The following is a 24,903-nucleotide window of genomic DNA, read 5'->3' as shown; positions in this document are numbered from 1 at the left end:
ATGATGAGATCCTAGACAACTGAACAAATCCTAAAAAAGCTGACCAGCTGCCTCTAAATGGCACCCAAATAAAGACTAATCAAAGTGCCTAAACCCATGATGCATAGCATTTTCATTTTCTCATCTGGACATATTCAAGATTTTACATCTTTTAGGAGTCTATTTGAAACCATAGAATTTGATGCTTCTTTGTGTATGGTTTGTTTAATACTGTTGGTTTGAAGAAGTGTATCTTGATTTTCTTCCTTTGGATGTTGAGATACGAATTAAAACCAGTTTACGCTGTAAAGTGAGATTATTTTCTGACTAGTCACTCTCAAATGGTTGCCCTACTTTCCATACTAACATATATTCATGAACAGATATCTAAACAAAAAGAAGCATGCAGACGAAATGGAGCAAAACTATCAATCAAAACCTTCTGTTGACTATAGCTTGAAAGATGGGGAGACCATCCGGCTAAACCTTAAAACAGTAAGAGATTCACTCACAAATGAATATGCTCCTTTGAAATCACAACCACCTGTAGTTGATAAGTTGCTTGTGATTGCAGTCTAAGGGCATTGATGCCTCTGCAAGGTCAAAATTTTTTGATCAAAATTTACATGCTCAATCGAACAGAGGTCCTTCTGCCGACACAGACCAGACTTGTGTCCCAATCCTTGCACCTCCCCCTCAACACACTCTTCCAGTTTCTCTTCTCCGGGGTCCTTCAAGTAAATCAAGTGAATCCGAGCAACCAAAACCTGAGGATGACTTAGATGATGACTTTGGGGACTTCCAGACGGCTGGCTAGCTTTTGAGTCCATGTAAATGCTAAATAAGATTGCCTTGTGTATCTATTGCCATATATTCTTCATTCCTGATATACAGTTTTTGTAAGAAACACTTATAAGTAAGTATTGACTGACTTTCGATTCCCTGGTCATGGCCTTTCTTGTGTGTCAAGAATATGGAACCAGAGATCGGATTGTAAGCCTAATTCATGTGCTGCTTTGTACTGAAAGTAGAATAGGCTTTAAGACTTTCATTGAGGGGATTAGACATAGTTGCCAAGAAACCTGTTTCATAAGGTCAGGAAACTAGCTTCATACTTTTGCATTTCATAAACGTATAAAGCATGTATTTTGAACTTTTTAAAACAAGCCCTAACTTCCAAGTGAACATGATCATGCATTCATTTTATGTGCTTACATGGATTATTTTAATCATTGGTATGGATTGCAAGGATTTTGTGTGAGGAATTGTCCATTATGTTTGTCCTCTATTTAAAATAAATGTTGGTCATGAATAATGGACCATGATGCATAGAAGTGTTAATGTTATGTTGAATGTGCATTTGTTTAGTGTAGAAACATAAATCATCATCAATCTATGCCAGCTGTGTCACGAGTCGTATTCCGTACATGTATGAAGTTATTTCCCATCTTGGATGAAACCTATTTCTAAAATTTTATGAACCTCGTATGAAACCTGTTTCATACCTCCCGTTTCAGTAACCCCTGGATGTTGGCAACTATGAGAGGATATTAAGGTCAGTCATATAGGTTTAGTGTCATTTGCAGCTGTTCCAGGTCCCTGCGCTTTCAATCTGCTGGCTCTTAACTTGTTTGCAATCTCTTTGTATATTCTGCTTTGCTTATCTTCAGCCTGCTGGTCCTGTCTTGACAGCTGTTGCCAATACAGCAGATGAATTGCCGCATATTAAGGTTTTGGGTAGAGCTTTCTATGCAGGTTTTCAAAGGCCAGACTGGCTGTGCGGCTCGTAGGGCACTTAATCTAAGAGGCCTAAAAAGAGCTGGATGCTTCAGTCATGATGTCTGTTTCCTTACGAAATGGTATTCATGATATATGGAAGAAAAGAAAAGAAAAGCTCAAGTATTCAGAGAATCTTCACACAGAGAGCTGTGTTACTGCATTTTGTATGCGGTGTTTATAGTTTGGTAGTAAACTTCTGCATTTGGAGTGAAAATTTGGGTCTAGGAGTCCCTCCTTTGGGCAACTTACAGATGGGTTGGATGGCATCAAGTGTCTTCTAGGACCTAGATTCAAATCTCAACAAAATTTACAAGAATGATTTATTTATTGGGCGGGGGATTGAGGCTGGAAGATAGTCTGTTACCCTTTTCATGCACTGAAGAAACTTTCGACATTTGGAGAGGTCAAAACACTTGCTTCTGAAGTCCCCATGGTGTGTAAGGGTTCTCACTAGTAGTGCCAACAAAAGTGTAGAACTTTCAGATGTACTGATAATTCTATTTTGCCTTATGCCAAGCTAGAGTCCCATGGTTCAGCCATAGTAAATTTATGCCTTTGATACAACATGACATTTCAATGGGTGTAGACATCCATCCCTATAGCAGTGCCAACAATCTTGTCAAAAGAAAGGAGTATCCAGATGCATCGTAATTCTCTTTTGCCTTCTTGCAAGTAATAGCCTAATGGCTTGAACACATTCGAGGGCCATCTTTCTAGATAGTACCTTATGCTTTCATTCATCAAATGCTCAGCATGAACAACAGTTGTTGGAAAGGGCTCCATTGTTATATGGCAGCTAGATGATACATGTATTGCCATGGTCACCTACTCCAAAGAATTTTAAGGCACCTACCTAACATAGTTGTCAAGTTTGCATGGAATAGAGATTTTCCCCTTGGATATCTTGGACTGCTATTTGCTTGCCTCTCGAACACCATGTGTAACTGTAATAGATTTCATAATTTGTTGGATAAAAATTATGCCACTTCCAAGTCTTGACAACCATGCAATGTATTGTACAAGCATCAAGCATAATTTATTTGACTGCTTCAGGTGACATTGCAGCCCTAGATGAGTCATCGTCATGTGATAACAATTGTAGTGGATGCCTTAAGCATGTAAACTCGTTGAAAGGTAGAGCAATACCTTGTGGTGTAGCTCCTCATTCAGGCACCCTAACCATCTCAAAACAAGGGCAACGTCAAGGTTGAGGAGATAGCAATAGTAGAGGAGAGCCACACTGTTACATGCTGCCATCCATTGTACTTTGGCTTGTGGGTAAGGCATGCTTCCATAGCAATACATAGATGATGATGCGCAGCAATTTCCTAGCCTAGCTTTTGTAAAGGTCTGGATTTCACTTGTGGTTCTGCAAATTGACAAGCAATTGGTTGTTGCCATGATGACTCGTGCAAAAAGTGTGGAGTTTTTAGTACGTACAATGTCCTTGTGTGTTGGTAATGTGTTGTGCAATGAGCAGAGCTGTCTCTAGAGCTTGCACTTTTTTCATGGTGGTGTGATGGTCAATGTGATTGCCTATTTAAGGAGGGCTTTGGACCATTGAGACGGGTGTACTATGAGGACCAGGATGCTTGGGCCTTTTCTTATTGGAGTTCCAACAGTGTAGAGTAGCATTGTTATGGGATCGGAGGCAACCCCAACCACATCCACCCCTCTAGAGAGCAGTTACAGACTTTTTTAGTATAGCTGATCCCTTGGCCAGTGCCACCTTATACACTACATCTCCTATTTGATAGGCACCATCGAAGGACATCATTAGGTGGTATCACAATAGACAGAGCTATAATGTTATGCAGAGCACAATGCTCTAGGGTACTTGCTTGGCAATGTAGGCATGCTCATATGCGACATATTCGTGTCATGATTGCTCGTTTACAAATGAAGATTACCGTGATGACTCAATTGGAGGTAGCATGCAAAGTCTTGGTGGATTCCATACGCAAAGGGGGATACTCTATACTCTTTTCAGTTTTCCATATGTTTCATTGTCCATTTCAATTTATTATGTAGACCTAAATATATCTCAGTATTCTTCTCTAATGAGATATGATGATACCGGTTATATTAGTTATGGTTTCATAGGCCATTCTCGCCTTCTAGAGATGTTAATAGATCTCTCTCTCTCTCTCTCTCTCTCTCTCTACTCTTGAAGAACCTGCCATGTGAGCAATGCGTGCTCCATTTGACTCTCTCCCCCTCTCTCACACATTTAGTATTTGAAATATGGATTGTAAGATATTCATGCTATGTATGTTTTATAGGTGCAAAAAAGATTTAGATGTGAAAAGTGATGTAGATTGGTGAACTAACTTAAGCATTCTTTAGACGCACCACACAATGGTGTGTATAGAAGTACTCAATGACTAAGTAAATTTCCATTTCTACAGTGACATGGATGATGGTTAGAATATTCACAACATTGATATCATAATGAAGTGTTTTATATACGTGTATTGTAAACTAGTAGATGAACTTGTATAGTTATTACGATCTTTTTTTTTCACCTTAATCCTTGTTCCATCTTGGCCACAATTGTTAAGTCCAGATAACTCTATCATGCTCTCAAGCTATAGTAGGGGAGATTCAGACACAAGTTTGGCCTTTTTAATTTGAGAGAGAGAAATCTCTGAACCAATAGGGGGAGAGCTACCGTTATGGTTAAATTGTGGCTTTCCAAATTCTTAGTCTTTTTATCTCATAATTAAAGATTTTTCAAATAAAGCATTTTGTATTTTGGGAGCACAAATTTCTAGAGACACAAAATACAAGAGGTATTGGTACAATTAAAGACACTAGATTCTTATCAGTCCTACATAACCTTGTAATCTCCCAACCATTTTCTCGAAATTCTTGAATAACCTTGTAAATTCTTGAAAATGTCCTTTCTTTTTCTTGAAAATCTCAAGCAAGTCAACAAAGTGCATGCCTTCCTTCACTTTTGCATAGGATTTGCTTTTCTCTATTTTCACTCAATGTTTTCTTTTGCTTCACCTACTATCTCAATGGAAGCTTTATGTCCTTGACATCCCTCATGTTTTATCATAGTAATCACAATATACAATAATTTTGACTTTGACAACAATAGGTGAATTTCTACTATCACCTCTATTGGTTCTTAGGTTATGCTATAGGCAAAGAAGAGGAGATGATATGAAAATGAATTCATTAAAACTTACAAGGGGCGAGTTAAGGATTTCAAGGTCGAAGGACCAAAAAACTCAAGGAGGTGCTTATACGACATGGATATATGAACTTAGAACTACTTTTATGAAATTGGCCCATTGATATATCATGCTATATACCAAACTGCAAGTTCACTGAAATATTTCAATAGGCTTTAAACTAGATTTTATGTTTCAAAAATTTACTGATGTTTATGTATATTTGCAGATTATCAATCAAACCTCGAAGATTGGTAACCTTCGAAAGTATAGTTGGAATCCTTGATACATTTTATGGCTCTATTGGTAAGAAATTATACAAAGCAACCTCAAATAGATCATTGGCTAAGCAAGATGTTTTCTTTTATGATTAATTTTATAAAGCATCATCAAGCATGATATAATGTGCATCTTTGAGGCCTCATCCACTCCTAGCTCTAGATAGCATAGAGTGGCCAATTCCGAAACTAAAAACATGTGAATCTTTTATATTAGAGATTTATGCATATATTCAAAGATATCTACAACTTAATGCAGAGAGTCGATAAGCGAAGATCACAATCTTCATAGCATTACATGTTTTTGTGGATTTCTTTTATGATGAGAAAGTTTTGAAACCATCATCAATGTTCATATGCAATTTGAAGAAATGCATGGAATTCTTAGGTCTAATTTGAGACACAAAAGAATGTGGAATTATGTCTAAAGTGCAATATAAATCCATTGTCATATACTTTGCTTCAATGATTCGTCTTCCCCTAATAGTAAACGATAGAGTTGCCCACAAAGTAGGCAATTCTTGCTCAATAGGAAATATAGCATTAGTTCCATAAACTAAGTTGAATGGTGTATTTTACATTGTCATCTTGTAGGTAGTTCTGTAGGCCCATAATGCCTCATACAGACGCTCATCCGAATCTCGCCTATGGGAAGCTATTGTTTTAGTTAAAATTCCACAATTCTATCAGTTACTTCTACTTGGCCATTAGCTCTTGGATAATAAGATGTTGATTTGTGATGCTTAATTTGATATAGTTTCGTTAACTCACTAATTAGACCATTCAAGAAATGGAAACCTCAATCACTTACTAATTCCAGTGGGCAACCAAAACATGTTATGATATTTTTTATTGTAACTCAAAATTTTATTTTGACTTTCTATTACATGAGATAGTATTATGTGGATGGAAAGTTTATAGCAATTGATTAAGACTTACATAATGGCATTGATAATCCTATGAGGATATTATAGGTTTAATTAGAGGATGAGCTCTTAATGCTACTCAATGTGAGAGCAAATATGTCTTTATATTAAGTGAAAATGGACCTAGCAAATAAGGGCATGAGTATCATGCTAATTATTTGTTCAAGTGCAATGGTTACAAGGTAAATAGAATGTACAATCCACAACTATGTTGCGTTGTCTAGTAAGATATACATTTTTAAATTTGCTAATAACATTAATCATGGTGAACCTTGTGTGTCGGTGCCCTAAAGAAAAGAGAGACACTTTATGAGGGGACATCTCCACAAAACAAGTTTTCCTTTTGCCATAACCTATTTGATAGGAATACACATGCAATAGTTGTAAAAACGATCAAGTATAATACAAAAAAAATTTGAATTCTATTGCCAATGGTTGCAATTTGATTTATACAAAATTGTAGCATATTTACAATCTTTGCATTCTATCTATATCTAAGCTCTCAAAACCATTAATGGTGTTCTCTATCTCATCACTTACCTCCACATCATCCAATTGTATGGTTTTTAGATGGGTATTTGACCTTCTAACTTCTCTAGGAGTTAGGCAAGGGTGCAGAGGTATATAGATAGTTGGTATATTGAAATATTTCTATGTGTTGTGCAGTTTGATCAGATTTTCAACCATCTTTGCTCTGAACGAAATAAGTTCATCGTTTGTGTCATTTGCCAACATGACCACCCTATTAAAAAAAACACTAAATGAGGTTAACTATGAAGTTATTAACACTATGCTAAGTTAATTAAACTTATATCATTGATTTGGATCTGGAGCAAATGCTATAGGAACAATTCGGCATTGTGGCAAACCCTCCATCTATAATTGTAGCCATCACCTTGCTCTAGCACTTTGCAATTGACTGTGTGTGTATTCTCTAACATTTTATGGATGTGAGTGATAGCCTCAAGCCTTTGATACAATTTTCAACATCTTTGTTTTGGTAAAGGAGATTTACACCATGGATGGTAGGGAGTCTAAGATGAAAACCTTATTTTGTCAATCAAATGGAAGGTTTACTGAAATTAAGTTAGAAATTGAATAAACAATAAGTCTCAAGCCATTTGCTACCAAGAAAACCATGCAAACCTTTTGAAGTACTATGCTTAACAAATATATCTTAGAACGACGTTTATCGCACGATCTTTGACCTCCTTATGGAGGTGTGCAAGCACTAGAATGTCCTCCTCACTGAATTGAATGGCACTCAATTCTAGTTGTTGCTAGTGCGGCCTTCGTAGAGGCAATATAATATCAAAGGATGGGCTAATCATATTCGGCATTTGATGGTTGTCCTCATGCATACTAATGTGCCTCTCATGAATCTCATTGATCTCATTAATGTTACTAGTCTCCTCGCGGCTTTTGTCTCATGTGTCTCCCTTTCTTCTTGGGTTGTTATCCTCTGAGCATTTGGCCTTGTTTGGTGGGGATGCAAGGGTTCTCTTGTGGTATCAGCCATCTTCATCTTCTTGCTCCTTCACAGGGGAGGTGGGATTTCCAAAATTCCCTTCATTTTTTCTATCTAAAATGCCATCTAGGCTCAGCAATCTATCATATCCAAATCTTAAAAGCCTAAGGAATGTGAAGTCCCTTGTTATAATCATGGCTTTATGCACATGAGCTACAAGAATGTATGTATCATGGAAGAACTCGATCATAAAGTCTTCCTTGGCTTCATGTAGGCAATCTAATGCGAAGGTATGGACGGGAGCTTAGGGATGGTAGGCTCATGCTGGTCCATGATTCCATTTAATTCATTGAGAATGGACCTGTGCTACTAGTATCTCTTTCGTTGAGCTCTGACTTATGGTACATGCATGCTCTTACCAAGATTAGAGGCCAACCCTTGCTACACAATCTCCCCAAAGGCCAATCCCTATTGCATGCTTTTCCCAAAGGTCAATCCTTGCCATGTGATGTGAGGGTATCTTTTCACGGTACTAGTATGGTGGTCTGCTTTCTCCTAGCCATCTCTATGAAAAAGTAAAAAGATAGTAATAGAACTCCAAAAGGTGAAAATGACAAAAAACAAGAAGGATTGGATGAAAGAGGCCAAATGCACATAATGCGGGGAGGGGGGAGAGAGGTTTTCCAAAATTATGAGCCCCTCCCCCCTAAATGTTGTGTGTAGCTACCACTACCATTGAAGGGGGGGTTTTGAAAATCTCGAGGTGCCCCCTTGCTTTGTGCAGTATCCCCCTCACCTCAATGAGAGGACTCAAACAATGCAAGGGGAGGGCGGGGGAATTATTAAGATTTTGGAACCCCTCCCATTGTGTTGTGTAGATATCCCCCTTGGCAAAAATCCAAACAACATGAGGAAGGGCCATCAAGATTTTGGGCCCCCCTCCTCTCGTGTTGTGTGGGTACCCCTAGTGGGGACCTACACAATGCTAGGGGAGAGGATATCAAACAATGTGAGGGATGGTGTGCGGGTATCCCCCGTAAAACTCGAACACTATGAGGTGGGATAATCAAGTTTTTGGACCCTCCTTCACATTGTCTAGTGTCTGGAGGACTAGACAATGAAAGGAGAGGGTGCTCTTTGAGCTTGTATGGGTGTTATTGCATTGTGAAAGATTTACTAGTGGAAAAGACTCAATGTGGAAGATCATGAAGAATATTTGGATGAGAAGGCTATGGAGTTTCAACATGCATGCAACATGTGAAGTGAATTTTAATTTTAAATTTGAGCTACATAAGGCGATTGCATGTGCTAATGTCACTCAATGCCATCTCATCATAAATGTGGACTCACACGTATGAAAATTAATCGGGGCGCATAGATATGATTACACATGTGCTTACTACGTGTGTTATACCGAAGGCTATAAGTGCCAAGCCAACGACAGACGGGTGGCAGATCTGCTTCCCATTTTTCACGATCTCTCTCTCTTCTCTGTCACTCTCTTTGCATTTTCGCGATCTCTCTCTCTCTCTCTCTCTGCGCCCTCAGCTTATTATGCCCCCACGTTGGGCGAGTCACCCCTTGCCTTATGAAGGTCTCGGGGTGACCCGCATAATGCAAGGGAAGGGCCTCAAGACTTTGCATTGCCCCCCTTCCCACTCTCTCGTGTGCCACATTGTGTGGGTCCTTTGTGGTGACCTGCATAATACAAGGGGATGGTCTCAAGATTTTTGCACATGTTCCCCCTTCCTTGCATTGTTTAGGTCTTGAGGAGTGACTTGTACAATGCAAAGGAGGGGGCCTCTAGATTTTGCCAAAAATTAGTCCCCCCCCCCCTGTGTTGTGTGTGTATGTGGGGTGATTTGCACAATGCGAAGGGGGCCCTTGAGATTTTGCAACCCCCACTCCCCCCTTTGAGCATTGTGTGAGTACGAGGGGGGAGGGAGCTTGAGATTTTTGCAAAATCCCCTTTCCCTTTGTTGTGAAGTTCTCATGGGTGATCTACACAATGCAAGGAGGGGGCTTTAAGATTTTTCACACCCCCCTCCCGTGTGCAAGTCCCTCGATCCTCCTCCTTGCATTGTGTGCCTCTCAGATCCAATAGCTATTGGAGTTTCTCATGCAGTTATGAGGTGCAATGTGTGGAGGAGAATACACAGCTTGTGAGGAGTGAAGACACTCATAACACTTCTCCTCCTAGGAGAAGTGAAAGCACCATTTTATACTTTGCTAGACGACGGACTTGTCATCAACAAAGGAGACCCACCATTCCACAAAGGAACAAGTGCATAGAGTAGCAAGATGATTTGCAATTGGCATTGCAAGGCGTGATGTTGGACTTGCATGCAAGGAGAAGCACTGTAAAACAAGCTAGCACAAAGGGAATTGGAGTTCCAGGAAGTCTTACAGTCTCAAACACCACCACAAGTGCATGTCTATATTGAGGAGTGGATTGAGACACTCAAACTATAGAGCATGTGGAATGCGACATCATGGAGAGCACTTCTTAAGGGGTGGCCTATTATTTTAGAAAATTATTGAATTCATTAGAACGGTACTCTCCCCCTCCAAATGACCTCATGCACTTAATCAGTTGACTTGTTTGTTTCTCAGTCAATTTTTAAACTTTTGAAAGTGAGAGAACACCTCACTTCTCTCCTTTCATTAAGTATATCCTTAACTTTCTTATATAATTGCCAAGAAAGATAGCATAATACTTACATTGAGCCATTGATATAGTATTTGTAGGACCCCATACATCTAAATGTACAACATCAATCAAATGATTCTTGCATGTTTATCATGAGAGAATGCAAGCCTTGCTTGTTTTTCAAATTAGCATGCTTCGTGCACTTTTTGCATATTAGCCACTTTGAACTTGAGCAAGCTTGTCATCACAATTTCATGTGACAACATGTTTCTAAACCATTGTGCATTTACATGGCCAATGCGTTTATGCCAAATGTCAATACTAAACACAACTCCTATACCTTGTGCAAAGATAGCATCTTTTAGCTTGGGTATATTTACATCCAGATAAACATCCTTCCCATACACTTGTATTTTACAACCAATGTACATCCATTTTTTAAATCTTCTACAAAGTAGCCATTCTGATTGAACTTTACTTGTAATCCCCTACTCAAACCATTTGCCCAATAGAAACCAAGTTCTTTTTTATATTATGCATATGCAATACATCAACTAAACACTTAATTGCATAGACAATGGAACACTCCCAACATGAGTAATAAGATATATTGTATTGTCACATGTTTTAACAAAACCTAACATTTTAGGATTTTTCACTTCTCTAAATCATTATCCATGAGACTATCCTAGTAGAACAATGCTCTCTCCAAAAATGTGTCAATAAATTTGAGGGAAGAGTGAACCATCCAAGAGAAATTCCCCTACATGCAAAGGTAGTATAAAGGGAACTGGGCCTACCAAAGTGCTTAGATGAGGTGACTAGGGAAAGGATTGATGTGGGAGGAAAATTTTAATTCACCAATTAAGAAATGGGCAAGGATGGAATTAAGATTGCAAAGCAATCCTAGACCAAGCCTTGAGGATGCATGCTAAGTTAATGCATAACTTGTTTTCAAGCACCAAGCACGACTCCACCATGAACAAGATCCATGTGGGCCTTTTTGAAGACCTTGGGACATGACATGTGAAAAATGTGGATCTCAATGCCTACACCGAAAACAACATACATGTGGCAACAAAAGTGCCAAAATCTAGCACCCAGGATCCATAAGATTTTGAGGAGGTCATGGCAAGAAGTAGGAAACCCACAAGAGGAAAAGCATCAAGGAAGGCATTTCTAGTTAGATATGGAGGAGTGCTCACTACTATCATTAAAGAAGCACTTGAGGACCCTAATATAGTGAGGGAAACGATTACAAGTACAAGTGAGAGAATAGCAACATCATCAGCCCAAGAAGTAGCCTCAAAACCAAAAGAGTCAATAATCATAGAAGATGAACCGCATGCCACAAGCAAAGAGGATGATGATGAAGCATAATTGTGAAAGGTGATAGAACTTGCAAAGAGAGAGCATGAAGCATCTCAAAGAAAGTTGGTTGCTCACAAGGAGGCTAGCAAGTGCATCTACCCAACAAGGTCAAATGCAAGAAGGTGAGGCCTCCTAAACAATATAGGGAAAAAAGAGGGTGCATCTCAAAGATAGAAGAAAACAAAAGAATAGAGAAGAAGGGGCGAGGAAGCTCAGTAGGCTGAGTTGGAAGTCACACAAAAATAAAAGGCAAAGAAAACCGAGTGAGACAAAGGCCCTCAAAAGGGTAAACAATAGAAAGATAAGAGCAAATCCCTACCAAGAGTAGAAAAAAGAAAGAGGCTTCTAAAAAAGTGGGAGCCAAAGAAAATTCCATCTAAAGAGAAGGATTCAATGGAAAGGTCCTTGAAAGAATCCAAGAAGACAAAAGTTGAATGACTTTCGCTATCTACAAGTTAGTGGAACAACCGAGTAGAGTTGAAGAATTGGCTACTACGATTCCATCTCACCCTTCTGTAAAACAAAAGTAGGCTCCAAGAAGACTGCAAACAAAGTCAAAAGCATAACCAATGCCAAGGCTGCCAAGGGAGTTAACCTCAACACCCACTTTGCCATTACCACAACCACCTACCACTAAAGGAGATAGCCAATCAACCTAGGAGAAGAGGTTCCACTAGCTTCAAAGTCTCCACATTGTCATGCAAGAATGAATGACATTTCTACCCAAAATTGAAAAACTACGCAGAATAGAAGGCATTTCTACCCATGTGCCCCTCATCACCCAAAGACCCTCTCAAGCTTTTGATGGCCTACTCAAAATCCTAGAGGAGCAAAGGGATCAAAATTAGGAGGAAAGAAAGCAAGTAGTGCTTGCCCTAGAGAAAGAAAAGGAAACCTATGTGGCCCTCCAAAGACAATATACCAAGGATGTGTACAATCTCATATTAGAAATGGATACCATGTCAAAGAAAGGCAGTGAGAGTGACAAGTATGAAGAAGTCTTGCATCAATACCAACAGGAAAAGGAACATAGAGAAATATTGGAGCCTCAACATGAGGAAACCTTGAAGACCATTGCAAAATTGGAAGAGGAGGTGAGCAAACAAACTCTAAAAATTAACAATTGAAAGAGTATGAAGAGCTTAGATGAAGGAATGATGACTATTGAGCAATGAGAAGAGGCAAATGAAAATGCAAAGCATTACAAGCAAATAGTGGAAAAATTAACCAAGGAAATTGAGTCACAATGTATCAAGAGAGAACACCTTGTAGCATGTGAGGCTTTCACCAAATATCAAGATAGAGAGCTAGAATACATCAAAAGAAAAATTGACTAGATGGAGGAGAGGGATACAAAGACTATTCAAGACCCAGGCACCAAGATAGCTGGGAGTGCCTTGAAAAGAAATTGGCTATGGACAAGGCCAAGGTAGTGGAAGAGCTCATGAAAATTCAACAGTGAACCTTCGCTAAGATGTTGACAAACATCACAAATCCAAGTGAAGAAGACACAATGGAGTAGCTACACAGCTAATAAGGCTCTCCATAATAGCCTAGAGCCATTTCCACGACAACCAAAGAATGAGCCCTTGTGAGACAATGTGGCGTTACAACTCAAGGAATAAGGTTTATTAAGTGAGGTGGTATTGATCAAGTTAGGACTCATGGATCTTGAGGAACCCCTATTGTCACCACTTCCACTTGAGGGATGTTGTGGACATCGCTCTACTAGAACAACCAACTATAGAGCAATCAACCTCATCTAATATTAGTAGGGATCCAAAGCAAAAAAGGGGGAGGAAATGGATAAGCTCAAGGAATGTCATCAAGTGTCCCTAGAGTACATGTCAGACATATCATTCCAAAGGAAAAGAAAGCTATGACCATCCACTAGGAGTAGCAAGTTGTAGCCTTGGGTAGATGGGAGTCTCAAGCCATGCCTATGCCGTTCAATTTCAACCTATCTGGAAAATTCCAAAGGAAAAGAAAGCTATGACCATCCACTGGGAGGAGCAAGTTGTAGCCTTGGGTAGATGGGAGTCTCAAGCCATGCCTATGCCCTTCAATTTCAACCTGTATGGAAAATTCAAGTTGGTGATCTCCATAGAAATGGTGCAATAGATAATTTACACAAGGGATACCTTGGGCAAATGTTGGATTGATCAAAGAATACAAAACCTAGGGTTGGGTTGTGACAATAAGAAGAAGAAGGGTACTGGTATGACAAGGTCAATGTTTAGCATGGATGCATTTTGTAGTGTCACATCCATGGAGAGTAAACCGCAAACATCTACCCTATCCAAGAAGAAGTGGAGTGGAGTACAACCCTAACCTCCATGGTAGGTATGAGTTCCCACTCATCCATAACATCAAAGCCATTGAACCAAAGGAATACCTCAAGTTTCAAGGACGAGATCTAGTCCCATCCTTCAAAAAGTTCATGGCCACCTTCTTAAACTCCCCAAACCCAATCTTTTTCACTATGTGTTGCAATTACCTCAAGATGTTGATATTGTTTTCTAAACCAAAAGAGAGCTGTAAAGGAGGATGGATTGCATCCCTTTTTTTTGTGGTCAACGTAGGAATAGACAAGTACACCATGGTTATCAGGCTCATCCTCTATGACACCATGTTTTCAACCTTCTATCTCAATCTCCTAGAGGATATTAATTAAAGCCACTTCACCAGTTTTGTAGCCATCTATTCTTATCCACCACTCTAGTAGTGACTTAAGCATCATCAATTGTATCCATCTCTTCTTACCCACCATTCTAGTAGTGACTCAGGTTGCAATGAAAATCTACCTCATGAGCAAGGCATGCTTAGAGGGGGCTTAGAGCGCTCCCTTAAGCCACTCCTATTGCCAAATCAAGACAAAGAAAAATTCAAAGAATAATTTTCCCAAAAAAAGACAAAAAAATCCCTACACATGCACAAGACCTAGGGGTCCTCAAGTTGAGGGTATCTAATGATTTCAATCGACTCACTCCATCTTCAACCCCCTATCCCCTTCCCCCACAACTTGTTTAGGGTCCTCAATGGTAGGACATCCCAAGAAATTGCCTGCTTGTCACCCTGAATGCCACATCATAGCACAAATAAACCCTCACCGATTGGGTCCTCAAGTGTGGGATGGACCTTGGGGGCTTGGCCTCCCTAGCACACCCATCTCCCAATCACACCTCCCACCCACTCAAAACTCATGCACACAACTTTTCCTTGCATATACACTTGAGAGAAAAGAAGAATCTTCAACCTCCACCCATCCTTCATTATCACTTGACACACCATCCCTTCCACCATTCCACGTGAGTCCCAACCATCCTAAGTGCCATAGAACTTGCACTAAATAGTGGGGGTGGGGGTGGGGGGGGGGGGGGGGTAATGTTAGCTCTATGTGAGGTCAAGGCACAAGTAGAAAAATTCAAAACAGAAATAATATGATCAAGAAAGTAGGAGCGAAGATGGAAAATCTCATTAAATTCAAAGTCAAAGAAGCGAGAGACATGGGAGCTACTAAAAAAGACGTAATACCAAAAATAGCAAAGACCCTAGAAACATGCTTAAAAACTATAAATTTGAGTGCTTAGAATTGTGGTAGCTTTTGAATTAATTCTAAGCACTGACAAGCTCATCCCATCCAAATTGTAATAGGATTTAATATACATTTAAAAGCATGCAAGAGGATGAATTGAAATTCTAATGAGAAGGTTGCCATGCCACCAGGGGCCCTTAGAACGTGCATGAATAAAATTTCAAGTCACATGCACCTTCAAAGATTAGGCCCTACCCATTTGTAAAAAAGAAGGCCCATGATTAAAGTGGAAAAACCTACTTGTGATTCATTCCATGCTTGAAAAAATCAAAAGGCTTATCTCATTCTCTTTGGCTCTCGACTCTCTCTGTTGCATCCTCACCTATGAATCACCTATGAATTGTGTTGTCTCATACAAGCTTGGGAAGAGAAGCTGTATGTGTGTGCCATAGCTAGCTTTCTTCTTGGTGCTCCTCTCTATTGCAAAACACCTCCAACCCATCTCCTTACTTCCTTGAGCTTAGCTCAAGTTTGAGAGGTAGAGACTCTTGTGACAAAGGAACAAGCCTAAGAGGTTGGGAGAGAGAGAGAGAGAGAGAGAGAGAGAGAGAGAGAGAGAGAGGCGTTTACGTAGATTGGAGATTCGGGCAAGGCGTACTGGCACACCTTTGGTGTAGGCTCATGGGATCAAGATCGATGGAGCTTCAAGATCGCACATCTAATGGAATTAGGAGAGCATGGGAGTTCATCAGTGAATCCTAAACTATAATAGCTAGTGAGTCCTCTCTCACTTTTTCTATTGTTTGGATATTTTCTCCTTCCTTAGAAAATCATGGATTGCATCTATGACTACCCAAGGGAGTGGGAATCCATGGTGGGAGATTCCACAATGTGAGATGCTATGAGAAAATCAAGCAAAGGGAGTGCATGACACATTTACATATTTCGATCTTAAGTCTAGCAAGTCATAGATACGATCTACAAGCTATAAGGATCATCCTCGGCCCTATATTTATTCAATTTCTTAGGCACAACATGGATCTTTGTTTGATTCTTAGTTCATGGCGTGTGTCCATCCCACTCAAGATGTTTTGAGCAAGGTGAGTTCTTACTTAAGGCATGCTTATGGAGTTAAACATGCATTGTTGCACAAGATCGGATAACAACTGGTTGCAAGCTATTGTCTTGTATCATTGTTGATCTTCACAACCACCGATTAAGAGTGTTTGCGTATGAGCTCCTATTCCATGGCCTCATGGCCATGTTTGATATGTCAAAGTCAGCATGCTAGAAGGTGTCAATGGTAGCCTAGAAGTCATCCAAGGCTCCCCCCAAGTTTTCAATTCTTTCCATTGTGCTAAATATAGTGCCTTTGGTCTCTAGGTCAACTAATTCAATTCTTTCCGTTGTGCTAAGTATAGTGCCTTTGGTCTCTAGGTTGACTAATTCAATGATTTGGTTTATGAAATCCCGGATAGGGGTGTTCCTGATATCAATCAGCCTACTAGGGTTGGGGTCTTTGCTTGTTGTGAGAGATGGAAGCTCAAGTCTACATCTCAAGTGCATACACCCATACCAAGGTTTCTTATGTCAATAGGTCTTCTCTAGTTGAACTGGGTGTCTGGTTTTCTAGTTTTTTATTTTCATTTCCCAACTCTTGTTGTTTGTTTCCCAATCAGTTTCTATGGTTGGTTATTGTGATTCAAATTTTTTATTTATGCTCAATCTCCAAGACTGAACTCTTTGATTAAGTGTGTCATTTTCCATCTAGTTATGCATTTGAACTCATATGCACTATTTATGTATGTAGTGTGCATGTGCACATATGCACAAAGGTGTGCAAAAGTCAATCTGCACTACGGTTGTAGCTAATCAAGAGTCTATGGAAGTGTAACAGTGCATGTGTGAATGCCTATGTGTGTGTGGTTCATGTGACCAATACGTGCACAAGGAGAATGCACTAGTGCATGTGTACATGTGCTCTAGGCTTTGCGTAGGAGTTGAAACTACAGTGCAATAGGAGTGTGGATACACATGTCATGTGTTACTTGCAATGTTCTAATGGGTTGGTTGGATTGTGCTATGTGCTTTGTGCATAAGGGCTTTTATGCTCAAAGCACTATTCTCAAGTTAGTGCACAAGGGCACATTTGTGAATCGTTACAAGATCCTCAAAACACTCCTTCTCATGTGAGTAATCATGCATGCAAATCCATTCATTCCATCTTCCGTCCTAACAATTAACTTCCAATCTCTAAAGAGCATTGTGATTTCACACACAATGGCCATTTATGGTGTTGCCTAATCTTGTTCTATCAACCAAGACATTAGGTGTGTAGATGGAAATGTCTTTAATCTGTACACATCCACTTCCATCCTAGCTGCCACCATATGGCTCCTTACCTCCATAAGAAAGACGGTTTGAGCTCTAACTTGATTAATCATAAAGTCCATCCCTTGCCATGTGAATTTGGGCCACCATAGGTGAGGTAACCTTGGTAAATGGCCAAACATTCAAATAACTTTCATTTATGTGGGCATCTACAAAAACGCCCATGCATTCACACCAATACAAACATGAACATGCTACTTTCCCCACCCATCATGCACATTCACATGAACTAACAAAGCTAAACACCCATTAGTCTTAAATTTTATATATGTACAAGTGTAGTCTTTGAAATCCATACCTTTACATGTTAAAGTGTAGTATGTAAAATTTTCACAAACACACACTTACATGTCTAAAGGTAGTATACCCACCCATCTAGACTCATATCATCCCCTATAAAACATAAAACCATGCATAAACTTGTAGACCCACAAATGCCCGAAGGAATCTCTCTCTCTCTCTCTCTCTCAAAAGATTGAAGATGAAATCAAGGAAATAACAAACAAGATGCAAGAGGGAGTATAGAAGAAATCGAATCAAAGGAGGAGGCATATCACAAAGTATGACAAATACTATCTTTTTAATAATTAATAAGTTGCATTGCAAAAGGAGGATTACATTCCATGCATATTTATAAGGCCTTCCTAATGGATGGTTTGAACAAATGTAAGAGGAACAGTTGATGAAGAGCACCAATGATGTTTTGAGACATACACGCTAAAGACCAAACTAAGGCCAATTCTCGACAAAAGACTTACATCAACACAACTCAAAGCATGACCAAGTAAAATTGCCAAGATGAAGGGAGCTAGAAAGAAGGAAAAATGGATCATTTATGGAGATTGCAATGTCATCATAGAGGAGTTTAGAAAGATTAAGCACCAAGTTACTTTTGGGTCAAGATATATTAAGTATTATAGCACCCCAAAGTGAATTGTAACTTAAACCTTGATGTTTCTCCCTTTGTCCTATGCACCTTTGAAGCATCTAAAAGGACATGTGTGTGTGTGTGTGTGTGTGTGTGTGTGTGCGTGTGCGTGTGCGTGTGCGTGTGCGTGTGCGTGTGCGTGTGCGTGTGCGTGTACGTGTGCGTGTGCGTGCGTGCGTGTGTGTGTGTGTGTGGGCACGCGCGCACGGGCACGTGCACGTGTGAAGCAAGCAAATGAAATACAAGAGGCAAAGGTAGCACCAACCATGTTATTTGTAGTGAAAAGAAGAATGAATTACAAGAAGCCATAAGGCTGAGCACTCCAACACTTAAGTGAATAGCATAAGACACAAACAAAGTGATTAAGTTCACAAGGGAAGAGCACCAACTATTACCTACAAAATTGAACGGGGAGAATATTAGTAAGGACCAAAAATTATATCCTATGTTGCAGGTGTCATCACCAATGCCGAGTTCCTATCTAGGTCACCCAAGATGAACAAGATTACCTTGCACATGTCCATGAAGCTATAGAAGGTAGACCCTCAATCTTGCAAGATAATAACACATCCCTTATGGGAAGAGGTGAAGGACTAAGGAAGGTATATGTAAGCCCTTTTCATGCTCGATAGTCATAGCAAGAGATAGACCCTCTTTTATGTATGCGTGAATTAGGTCATATTGACCAAAGAGGGAAGCAATAACAATGGCAGACCAATAACCATTGTTGCATCCATTGAGTTTAAGTCGTTGAATATCAAAGAGGATGGAGGAATGAGATAGTTATCCAATACCTAAGGCATGACTAAAATTGTGTACCAAGAAAACCAGCAAATAGGTATTACTAAAGGATATATATCATATTCTTTCCAAGAAATATTAGACCAACAACATGTCGAAGGATGTCATGAAGGTATATAAGACAAGTTAGGTTATTAACATATAAGGACTTATCCCATATAAACCAAAGACAATCCAAATGCTTATGTAGTCAAAGATGTATCACACAAGAAAGGTATAAGCCCTCTAGTAAATATCGGCATAAAAGCAATGCATAAACTTTAGTAAGTAAACCATAGGTTATTATCATGAAAAATTAATCATCTCATTTCAACCATAAACCTAGTTATTGCTTTAGCATTGGAACCATAACCATAAGTTAAACAAAAATAAATTATGTGGACAATAACGCTAAGGTTGTAGAGGACAATTTGCTAATCCTACACCTTTATTACACAAAATCATATTTAGACTAGAAACTTGTTCATTAAAGGATAGGGGAAGATATCAAAGTTATCTTAGTTGAATCATCCACAAGGCATGCCAAATTTAGCCAAAGAGTTAAACATGTTTATAGAATTTTCAGATTATCTACCTGTAGATTAAAGATACATCAGAATACAAATGAGAGTGATCACAAACTAATACTACTATTTAAAAAATCAAAACTAGCAAATTGAGCATTGTATGACATCCACAAATTTGATTACTGCTAACATATTAAAATCCATAGGGAGGAAAGGAGCAGTAATAGATTTTTTTAACAAAAAACAAATACCTCTATGGAATAGAGACTGATAGAGGAGGCAAATAATAGAAAGACAAATGGGAAAATAAAAACCAACAATATCAATCACATCATATCCAACAATTACATGAGGGTGAAATAGAAGCATTGAACAACAAGGTAATTGCCAATCTATAAAGGACAAAGATGTGAAAGCAAGCCACAAACAGCAACAAGATAAAGCTAGCCGAGTCTACCATAACTGGCATGATAAAAAAGTAGTAATAACCTGAATATATGTAGTCCCACTAGTGTTAGCAAGCATGGATCTTGAATACAGTTTAGCTATGGAGGCTTGAACTCGTAAGCGAGAGACATGAAGAAGACTGATGACGAGATACAAACTTTTACTCAAGTGAATTAGGTTCCAAGATAGATTAGCTTGGACTCATAAACACAATCTTGAGTGGATAGAGTTACAGACTCTAAGTACAAAGTACAATAGCATTCATTTAAAAAAGTGAACCAAGTACATGCTTTTATAGCTTTCCAGCTTCTCCACTATCCTCACTGTGCATATGGGATTCAGGACAGCTCTTCCTGGAGCATACATCATTTGTCTATTTCTCAACACCCCCCCTCAAATGATGAGTCCCTACATTTGTTGGCTTTTGCTCCCCCTACATGATAACATGGCCCGGAAGACTAGCTCATAGGCAACCTAGTCAAGTTAAATCTTGAGACTTTACATCTTTGGCAAGGGTTAAGAAATCAAATCCACTAAGGGAAACATAGAGATCCACTATGGGAACAAATTCCTTAAAACAATCTATCAGAGTTGATGATGGTAGCGGAAGTATCTTTTTCTTCTTCTTCATTCATGAATTGACTTTGGCGGTGGTCATTCTGCATCTGCTATGCTCTTTTCTTGTGGAAGCATTCATTGACAACATGGCCAGTTTTACCACAATAATGACGTGTCATCCGACTCTTGTTGTCGGTGTTGAATCCTCGACCTCTTCCCTTGGGTCCAGTAGCTCCTCTAGTGTATAAGAGGTTTTCCCTTGAGTTGGTCTCTTTTACATCTTTGCTTTTGAATTTGCTTTCTCCATCAAGTAGTGAGTGCTCAATATCTTTGAGTGAGAGACTTGGAACATTACTTAGATTGGACACAAGGTTCTCATATGGATCCTTGTTTACACTTGCAAATAGTACGGCTATTGATTCATCTTCATCAATATTCTTCTTAAGAGTTGCAAGCTGGGTTTTTAGGCTCTTGAACTTGTTAATGTGCGCGGTCATAGAAGCACTGTCTTTGATATCTAGTTTATAAAACTGCATGAGTAATTTTACCTTTGAGTTCTTTGCTTGGGTACCAAACATTCTGTCAAGTTCCTCCCAAGCGGTTCTAGCATTTCTAATGCCAGATATATGATGTAGCACATCATCACTTAGTCCCCATGAAATGATGCCTAGTGCCTTGTTATTCATCTTCTTCCATTCTTTGGTTTTGAATTGGTCTTCTTCAACGAACCCATCTTCATCATCTTCATTCTTGTTATCTGCATCATCTTCAAACAAGCTCCACAAGTCTTTCCGCATAAGATGGTACATGGTCTTCTTCTTTTAGGCATGGAAGCCTTCACCATTAAACTTTGCTATATGTTCCACTTTAGTCATCTTAGTAGAAGGTCACTCTCGGGCAGTGTCTATCCTTTTACAAGAAGATTGAGATTTACAAGGGATTTGATAATTGTGACTTTAAAAACATTACATAACTTGAGAATGTTCTTCGAGACTGGAATCAAAAGATGAGTTACTTTTGAGTAAGGTGAAATATTCAAGTGCCAAGAAGCACTATTTGAGTATCAATAGGTACTATGTCTTGAAGATCTTGATATTTGGCTCGATGTTGCCAGGTAATCTTTGAACTTCCTTGGATCCTTCCAGATCTGCAATAGGCTTCAGAGATAATTTCAGAGTGATCAAGGTGACTATTGATGATGCCAATAAGAAAAGACAAGGTTGCCAAGCTTTTTAAGTTTCTGGCTATGGCTTCCACTGTGTAGGGTTTCAGACAGCCCTGATTTTTTTGTTGTAGCAGGAGCTAGGCACAGCCATTCGGGCCGAGGATTGGATGGGGGATAGCCTATAGTATAGGCTTTAAATGCCCCATATGAGCATAACGAATTGCAGCCTCCACACGTCACACAGACTGTAGGACTGTCACAAGGCGCAACAGAGACAACGATGCTCGATTTTCGTAATGCTGGCTCTACAATGGATAATGTCACACTCTGATGTGATAGGGAGCTGTGCTGGGAGCAGAGGAAGAGCTTCTCAGAAGACACCTTAAGCTGAAATTGTCTGTATGATGAGATCTGAGAGCTCCACTGAAGATAGGTGCAGTCTGGCTATGGTGGCCAAGAAGAAGTGTGTGAAAATAAAGTAGGAGATGAACTCAACCAGTTGTCGTGAGCTGGAGTTGAGCTATGATAAGCTGGAGAAGTAGGAGAAAGGGCTAAACTGAGCTCACCATGGCTCTGATACCATGTTAGCAAACATGGAACTTGAACACAGTTTAGCTATGGAGACTTGAACTCGTAAGCAAGAGACGTGAAGAAGACTGATGACTAGATACAAACTTTTACTCAAGTGAATTAGGTTCCAAGATAGATTAGCTTGGACTCATAAACACAATCTTGAGTGGATAGAGTTACAGACTCTAAGTACAAAGTACAATAGCATTCATTTAAAAAAGTGAACCAAGTATATGCTTTTATAGCTTTCCAGCTTCTCCACTATCCTCACTGTGCATATGGGATCCATGACAGCTCTTCCTAGAGCATACATCATTTGTCTATTTCTCAACAACTAGGTCAAATATAGCAAAAAGAAATAAATTACCTACATGCAATCATGCTTCTTTGAGGAGTTTTAAACATACATATAATGCAGAATGGGGAGCAGGTGGCGAGGGTTAAGTGTATGTAGGGCATGTGCAAGTAGCATCCAAAGTCGTGAACAATAGAGGAGATTAGGCAACTACATCCTAACAAGGAGGGACATAGAAATAAACCAGTAGGAAAGGGGAAAAGAAGTTTCAAAAACTAGGTTATAAACAATGAAACCCTAGAAGCAGGGAGAGGGTTTCTCTACACCCACCTAAAGGCCATATCTTAGGTTAACTCAAATTGGAACAATGTACAATATCCTAGTTAATACAAGTCTTGGTTAATCCATTAATCCAATGTAGAGGCAACTAGAGTCATAACATATTGGAGACAACTAAATTCATTATTAAGAGAAGTTAAAGGGGGTCAAGCGATTGGATACTAATAATAAACTAGCAAGGTTAAGAAGCTTATACCTTTCATTAAACGGAAAGAGTCCATTAGTAAACATAGTTATTAGACTAGAAATGAAGTTGCATAAGATAGGGTAGATATTGCATAAATTAGATACATGAAAAGTAGTACCTAAGACAAAATAGAATACAGTGGATATTGGAGTAGCATGGAGGTTAATTAGGAGAATTAAGCATATAATAAGACATCAACAAAAGCAGAGAATTAAGGCATATGATATAAATGGTATATTGGGTAGTGCACTATATGTGTGTTCGTGCCCAGATGAAGATAAATGTGATAGAGCATCAAGTACTAACTTCCTCATCTTCATGGATGTAGGATAGTGTAAAGAAACCTACCAATCCTCCTATACCAAAGGGATAATGACAAGGTGATGGTGCACCATGGGACAAGCACCCAAGTCCCAAGATACCCACCATTCACCAGTTCAAGAGAAAATTCCTTAACAGCATGATGTCGAATTTCAACAAAGGTAAATCCAATTTAAGATAGATAGAAATAAGTTGCCAAAGCTAAGCTTTTTCGAAGCCATTGTTGGTAAATCTTTGGATCATGAACTTGAATTGAAGCAATGCTAAGTGGGATGAATTATTAGAGTAAAGGATAGGGCCCATTTGTGAGAGGATAACTTTGTGTGACCATCCCAAAGGTATGTTCCTACTTTTATGTTTATAATGTATATAGTTGAATGGTAGATCCTCTTTTTTTTCAAAAGTATTGATGCAAAGATTATTCAGAGTGTAGTGAATTGTCATGTTGAGGAAATGTGAAGGCAAGGAAATGAAATGTCCACTTGGAAAGTGATAGAAGGAGTTCCTTGTGAGGTCAAAATGTAGAGGAACTCTCAAGTGAATGGAGAAAATGGAATCCACCTTTTGGTTCATAAAAATGGCAAGATTAGGTACATTTACCAAGAGTAAGTCATCATAATATTTGAATGTATGTGTAAAATGTTTCAGAATATCATATCTACCAACATTTGTTGATCTTTTATAGAAGTTATATTCAAAAAAGGAGAGGTGTAGGTTACGCCATAGGGGTAAACAACTAAAACCCATAGGTATACCCTGACATTGCCTTTTAGTAACACCAACCACCAATGTAATATAAGTAGCGTCAATGATCCATGCATTAAGGGCAAGGCAATCATAAATGAGCATTGCTTTTTACTCTTGCTTGACCATTTAGCATTTTTATGTGCTAAGTCCACATCCAATAATGAAGCCTTGAAGAAGTTGAAGGTTGAAGCAATAATGTTACCAGTAATTGATATAAGTCCAATATCACCATAATGGGGGATATTTTTGTAAGATGTGTGTGTGTGTGTGTGTGAGGCTTGATCTTTGATGGAGACAAGCTGTATATAAGTAAAAGGAGCTAAATATATAGGTTACTTATAACATGATCTGCTTGCCCCATGCATTCAAATTCACTATACAGATTTTCATCCTTTTCATATTTCTTCCTTTTAGGCCATTAAATTTAAAAGGTTTAGCCCCTAGTGTGTTAGCCTAGAAAATTATGATCTTTATCTACTT

General features: G+C 39.1%; 1 protein-coding gene across 1 annotated transcript in view; it reads left to right on the top strand.

Moving 5' to 3' along the window:
* The window catches only part of LOC148038095 (Adaptin ear-binding coat-associated protein 1 NECAP-1), a 76,272-nt gene extending 75,123 nt beyond the window's left edge, over positions 1-1,149 (top strand). Inside the window, exons 7-8 of the mRNA XM_087668864.1 lie at positions 363-474; positions 554-1,149. Of these exons, the coding sequence (XP_087524990.1) occupies positions 363-474; positions 554-796 (355 nt within the window). The 3' untranslated portion in view covers positions 797-1,149. The remainder of the gene's footprint in view (positions 1-362; positions 475-553) is intronic.
* The last annotated feature ends 23,754 nt before the right edge of the window (positions 1,150-24,903 follow it).

Source organism: Lygodium microphyllum, chromosome 3, assembly GCF_053477565.2.
Source record: "Lygodium microphyllum isolate KBCC chromosome 3, Lygodium_microphyllum_v1.1.10, whole genome shotgun sequence".
NCBI lineage: Eukaryota > Viridiplantae > Streptophyta > Polypodiopsida > Schizaeales > Lygodiaceae > Lygodium > Lygodium microphyllum.
The sequence above is the reverse complement of the archived record's forward strand: the minus strand, read 5'-3'. Positions and strand labels throughout refer to the sequence as shown.